This window comes from Asparagus officinalis, chromosome 7, assembly GCF_001876935.1.
Source record: "Asparagus officinalis chromosome 7, Aspof.V1, whole genome shotgun sequence".
NCBI classification, from domain to species: domain Eukaryota; kingdom Viridiplantae; phylum Streptophyta; class Magnoliopsida; order Asparagales; family Asparagaceae; genus Asparagus; species Asparagus officinalis.
This window is the reverse complement of record NC_033800.1, coordinates 121,186,528-121,193,701: the sequence shown is the minus strand read 5'-3', so window position 1 is coordinate 121,193,701 and position 7,174 is coordinate 121,186,528. Positions and strand designations below refer to the sequence as shown.

The 7,174-nt window shown below is 39.8% G+C and overlaps 1 protein-coding gene across 1 annotated transcript; it reads right to left on the bottom strand.

The window, feature by feature from the left end:
* LOC109848848 (UDP-glucose 6-dehydrogenase 4-like) lies at positions 1-2,220 on the bottom strand. Its single transcript, XM_020418551.1, is given in 5 exon segments — positions 1-1,129; positions 1,131-1,166; positions 1,169-1,409; positions 1,411-1,693; positions 2,018-2,220. Coding segments are annotated over 4 exon segments (1,440 nt in total). The 5' UTR covers positions 1,671-1,693; positions 2,018-2,220; the 3' UTR covers positions 1-226.

Below are 7,174 nucleotides of genomic sequence, written 5' to 3'. Positions count from 1 at the left end.
TAACGAACACAACAAAAATAACTCGACATTAGAAGGAATATAACACATATCTGATAACATCCGATATAAAGTATGTAACTAAAATGCAACAGGGGAAAAAAAAACATAACGGAGGACCCAACTCTACTTAGCCATGAACCCAACAAAAAAAAAAGCAAAAATAAGCCATTAGAAACAACAAATTTGTAAAGAATCTCCTTCATCAATCTCTGAACCTTCTTCCTCCTCAAGCAACAGCAGGCATATCCTTGAGCCAAGCATCAAGAGGTTTTCCAATGGAGTAAACAATGAACCCGATCTCCCTCATTTTCTCAACATCAACCACGTTGCGCCCATCAAAAATGAATGCGGGTTTCTGCATGCTCTCATAAATCTTCTTGTAGTCCAAACCCTTGAACTCATCCCATTCGGTGAGAATGCAGATCCCATGAGCTCCTTTTGTAGCCTCGTAAGCATCCCAGGTCACGCTCACTTGCTTCACCGCGGTCGGGCTCATCGGCTGCAGGTGAATCGGGTGGTCCCAGTCGAACTTGTTCATCGCGAGATCCCTCTGGATCTGATCCTCGGTCACCTGAGGATCGTAGATGCTGATCGTTGCCTTGTCTCCCAACAAACCCTTGCACACGTCGATGGCAGGGGTCTCACGGGTATCACCCGTGTCCTTCTTGAAGGCGAACCCTAGCACCGCGATCTTCTTGCCGGAGACGGTGTTGAACATGGAGGAAACAACCCGGTTCACGAACCGGGATTTCTGGTAGTCGTTAATCTTGATAACCTGTTTCCAGTAGTTGGCCACCTCTGGCAATCCATTGCACTCGCAGATGTAGACCAGGTTCAGTATGTCCTTCTGGAAGCAGGAGCCGCCGAACCCCACGCTGGCATTCAAGAACTTGGGTCCGATCCTGCTGTCTTTCCCGACGGAGTACGCCACCTCAGCAACGTCCGCGCCGGTGGCCTCGCAGAGCGCTGAAATGGCGTTCACCGACGAGATCCTCTGGGCCAGGAACGCGTTGGCTGCGAGCTTCGACAGCTCGGCCGACCACAGGTTGGTCGTCAGGATGCGATCCTCGGGCACCCAGTTGGCGTACACGTCCTTCAGGGCCTGGACGGCCTTGCGCCCCCCCGGCGTCATCCCGGCCTCCGATCAAGAGCGGTTCGGGCTTGAAGCGAGGTCCCTCGAAGCCGTTCCCTCCGCGAGGAACTCGGGGTTGGACAGGATCTGGAAGTTGATCCCCTTGCTGTTGTGCGTCAGGATCTTCTCGATAGCTTCGGCCGTCTTAACGGGGACGGTGGACTTCTCGACGACGATCTTGTCGGATTTCGCCACGTCGGCGATCATCCTCGCAGCGGACTCCCAGTAGGTGAGGTCGGCGGCCTTTCCGGCGCCGAGGCCGCGGTCTTGGTAGGGTGTTGACGGAGACGAAGATGATGTCGCCCTCGGCGACGTGCTTCTCGACGTCGGTGCTGAAGAACAGGTTGGGCGCCCCGGCACTGCTTGACGACGTCGTCGAGCCGGGCTCGTAGATCGGGAGCGTCTCGCTGTTCCAGGCGGTGATCCTGGCGACGGAGATGTCGACCACCACGACCTCGATCTCGGGGCATTTCAGCGCGATGACCGCCATCGTCGGGCCGCCGACGTAGCCGGCTCCAATGCAGCAGATCTTCACCATCGTCTTTTAGCTGCTGCTGGCTGCTGGGGATCAGGAGGGGAAAAAAAAAACAAATTCGATGATTTACTGGGAGATCAGAGCAAAAAATTAAAAAATAAAAATAAAAATAAAATAAAAAAGGGGCACAAATTCTACAGATCTACGGTTCATTTTCGCAATCAATTAGGGCACAAATTCATCAGATTTCAAAAGACACAGATCCGAAAGAATTAAACGAGCAGATCTAAAACGCATCTCAAAAAGATTCAGATCAAAAAACAACAATAGAGACAAACCCAGGTGGTAGTAAAGAGGGGGGGGGGGGGGGGGTGAAACGAGAGACTTGAGGGGATCATGAAATTAAGTACCTCTTGTGTGAAATTTGCTGAGGAAAAGAACACAGAAATGTGGGAGAGGCTGGGGGCGTTTAAATAACCGAAACTCCTTCTGCTTTACACGAACTAACCATGAATGAGGTCGGTCAGACGCATCAAGGTGAAGGTGAGCTGTGCCCCTTCCCACGCGCTTTCAAGCACACGGACGATTTACTATGCGCTAAGAAAGGTCAATGCGTGTTTGGCGATCGATCCTCCCCCCCCGATAACCGACTCTCCTTTCTGGCCCGGCTCCACTCCGCACCGGTTTGGGGTTGAACCCGCTTATCTCACCTAAGCCCGTCCGCACGTAATTTGCAAATATGTAAAATTTTCTGAGAGAAAATACTCAAACTCTAGGGGAACAAGTATGTTGTCTTTAAATTACAGGTGATTAAAGTTTAGGAATTATTCAACGCAAAGACATTTTAGTTATTTGCAAATTACAGGTAAGGGGGTTAAGTGAGATAAGCTAAAGTTCGGAGGGAAAAGGGGGATTGTGAGGCACCAGATAGTTCGAGGTATGTCAGATAGAAAAAGGTTCATGTGTCATCTACGCATCACCCCTAAAGTTTAGGGGGTTTTGTGAAATTAACCCAAAATATAAATGAGTGAAGATTCTATGAACTTTCTCGCGAGTTATAGGAAAGATAAATATAAAAATAAAAAAAAAAACAAACTATCGGAGGGTTATCAGATAGCCCCCTATAAAACCCTTACCCCTACAACAACAAAAAGAAAAACTTCAGAGGTTATCACAGAACCCTCCTTTAATTTTAAAATTTTATGTAGAGAACTACCCTGACAGCTTAACTTTTATATTTGCGAGTTAAAATTACGCAAGGGAATATATTTCTAGTGAAAATTGCCATTCACCCTTCGGAGAGGTTTCTAATAAAAGAGGCTTTCTAATAACCCATAAACTTAAAGAGGGATTTTCTGTTCTAAAAGTCATGAGAGTTATCTCAGCCAAAGATAAGAGGGATGTTCTAATGTGTAAGCCTTGTAAGAATCAAGAAATCTCTCTAAACTGTTAGGAAATCTCATAGATGATGTGAACGTATAGAGTAAAAGGTATAAAAATGTGATCTAAACGTTATTTCTAATCTTCCACATGAATATTTTTCATTAAGAATATATCAATCCATTTTAGGTATTTATCTTTTAAGTTAAAATTCTGGTAACTGATGAAATCAACTGAAACGGACTCTGTACAAACCACACAAAAAAAAAATCAGATAATTTTGATATGATTTAACCATGCATATAAATTGACAAAACAGTAGAACCAATTGCAAGAAAAAACTGTTACTATCAAAAAAAATTGCAAGAAAATTCTAAAGTACTAATTTGTGGACATTCTATGCATGGTATAAATCATGTTGAAAACATTTTAAGTGCACTATTTTCTAAGCAAGTCCACCAACATTAATTTTTCAAACTGAAAGGCAAGTACAAGTTTCTTGAAATGCAATGAAGAGCTTAACGACCACATGATAAAGGAAAAACTTTAAGTAAAATAGAAGTCACCCAACGAAAAACCTAATTCCAAAGAAATGAGTTGTGATTACCGTGGGCTCATGAGAGTTGAAATGCCACCAAATTAGGGCCAGAAACAAAAAGGAGGAATTTATTGAAACGTGAAGGTTACTTCAGTGTTTTTTTTTTTAAAAATCTAGAAGAAACAAAATAGTGAGGAGAATATTCATTTTTCGTAAACTAGGGGTTAGAAATTTTACTTTAATTCCACTTAATAATTCTTTGCGAGTACTCTTTCTTTAGGAAAAAAACATTTTTGCACTTTCACCCTACGAGTAAATTGCCTAAAAATTAAAGAAAATGTAAATTATCCACTGCATATGCGACCCTATCAATAGTAATATATATTATATATATATTATATATATATATATATATATATATATATTATATATATATTATAATATATATAAATTGTTTGGATCGAAATATGATATTCAGATACATGTAATATATATATATATATATATATATATATATATATATATATATATATATATTATATATATATATATATATATAAATGTTTGGATCCGACAAATATGATATTCAGATACATGTATTGACTAAGAGTTAAAATTGTTTTAGCCTAAAATTAATGGATCTCAAATCAATTCTCATGATCCAAAGATCTAACGTTAAGTTTGTAGGTGTGTTGAATTCTCCCAGTGAACTATGATTTGAAAGTTTTTTATGTATTTAGACAACTCTTCTAACATGTATAAAACTTATACGTTTGGGTTTCAATTTCTCACACAGCTACTCTAGATGATTCGTATCTGTAGTTGATTTTGGTGTATATGAATATCTATTTTTCTCCTCGTCATTGAAACCTATTAGCATGCGTATCTATATCCGTGATTAGTAAGCGGATATATCTAATCCCTATGTTATCCCTTTGCACCCCTACCAATTAGCTACAAGGTCAACTTTATATGCAAGCAAATTGGGTGGCGGACCGGGAGATAAAGTGCAAATAACGAGTAAATTGAAATATAAATTCTGAGAACTGAAAATAGAAAATTGTTGGCTTGTAAAGTACCGACCACCGTTTTGGCGTTTTCCTTCTCTGCTACTGAATCGGCGGACCGCAGGTTTACGAAAATATGGTAATAAATATAGAGGGACTACTTTTGACGTCACCCAAAATGATACCCGCACCGACTCAATACTTTGTGGGGGCAATAAATCGTGAAGAGAAATTCAAATATAGATGGAGAATATGGCACTTTGTTTACTATAAATTTAAAATAAATAAGAAAACAACATAATATTAATGTAATAGTAAAAATATCAATGTAAAATAAATATTATATTAGTGCAAATAGTATATGAATCAATATAATCATCACAGCTTCTTCCGGTGTGATTTTTATATGGATGACTCCCTATATAATTTTTCTTTTCCCTGTTTCTTTCTACCTGTTAAATGGACTATTTTGTTATGATATATATACTAATATATAAAAAAACTTAGTAGGAGCAATCAAAAAGTGGACGGATGAAGGACATTTTCTCTTTGCCATTGTATCTTAAAGGGTATAATTGTTACTGTATAAGAATAATTTTTCACCTTTTTTTCTTTTTTCCCCTTCTTCAAGAACATTCCGGATCATTAATAAAGATATAAAAATTCTAGTTCGTCTAATTTACACCAATACTTTTTCACTTTTTTCTTCTTTTTATTTCCTCTTTATTCTTCAAAAAACATTCTTGATTATTAAGTGAGATGAAAATAAGATTGAAACCTCTATATTCATTATATTTTATTAATTTATAGAAGATACAAAAGGAAAGTGATGATGTTTTAAAAGATCAATTATATATAAATTAGAAAAGCTAATTAAGATCCTCTACGTATATCTATACTACTATTTGCATTAAGATGTAAAGAAAATTAGTACATGAGGACATCAAGTTCAAATAATAAAGGTAAAAAGGTTACTTTTTCTTAGAAAAACTTGTGAACATTTCTCTTTCCATATCTACTATTAATACACGTTCTCATTATTAACAAGATATAATAAGTTTTCATATCTAATAAAAAAATATAAAAATAACATGTTTGTCTATCGGTGTCAAATTTCTAGTGATGTTAAACAGAGAAGAGGATTTTCAATAGAGGACTCTATATGTGGTTTTTGTTGTGCGCAGTGGAAATTTCGGCAACACCTCCGGTGCGCAAGGTGCACAACAAGAGATTAGATCACAACGAAATCCCTGTTTCACAAAGGAAACATGAACTGAAAGCAAAATATCTCAACAAAGTGAGATATCAGCTCTTCCTCTCATCAGTTCTAGGACTTACTTGTCGAGAGAACCTACAAGCTATTACAAATCACAGCAAGACAAACTATTTTACGTGGTTCGGCAAATAGCCTACGTCCACGGGGCAAGGAGGGGGGAGATCTACTATTAGAGAGAGAGAATACAAATAGGGTTTACAATCACACAAGATCTCATAAATAAAACCCTCAAACAATCTCTTAGATCCCTCACAAGTTCTCTACCTCAATGGATGCTCAAACCCTTAAAAGGGCTGCTCAAAATCTTCTTCAAACAGCGGCTCTCCTCTCTATATATTTTTTTTCTTCGACTTTTCCCCCGCAGCTCCCGCAGCTATTTTCCAAGGAGGGGGGAGATCTACTATTAGAGAGAGAGAATACAAATAGGGTTTACAATCACACAAGATCTCATAAATAAAACCCTCAAACAATCTCTTAGATCCCTCACAAGTTCTCTACCTCAATGGATGCTCAAACCCTTAAAAGGGCTGCTCAAAATCTTCTTCAAACAGCGGCTCTCCTCTCTATATATTTTTTTTCTTCGACTTTTCCCCCGCAGCTCCCGCAGCTATTTTCTCAAGCCGCCACTCTTCTGCTCCCTGTGCTCCTCTACAAAACCAGACCTCACGCTATTATTTATAGCGTGAGGGTCGGGTGGGCCGGCCTGTTAATCACGCGCCCACTCACAATTCTCCACCTCGGTGAAGTTTCTTCCAAAACCGAGCCGACACCAAAGCATCCAAATGTCCCACTTGTTACGTCCAGTACGAAGTAAAATCAATCCATAGCAATAGACTCAATCCACAACAAGTCGGGAACCCAAACGAGAGTTTAAACAATCTCCCCTATCGAAATTAACTGATCCAACCGGCTGTATCGTAAAGACTACCTACATATCCTCTTGCCTAAGGAATCAAACCTTACGTAATTCACCCAAATGGCCTCCAAAGGCCTCAACGCCGAAGAATGTTAAAAAGCTCCAAATAATGACCAAACTTAACACCTGAAACGACTTTGGTCAACATATCCACAGGATTGTCCTTTGTGTGGATCTTCTCGAATATGACATCACCGTCATCCAAAACATCACGAACAAAGTAGAATCTGACATCAATGTGCTTCGTGCGCGCGTGATAAACCTGGTTCTTTACCAAATAGATAGCTGACATGCTATCACAATATACCCGAATAGTCTCCTGTGTAATCCCCAAGTCCTCCAACAATCCAAGCAAACACAAAGCCTCCACAGCTTCAGTCACTGCCATATACTCCGCCTCTGTAGTAGAGAAAGCCACTGTAGACTGAAGTATACATCTCCAACATACTG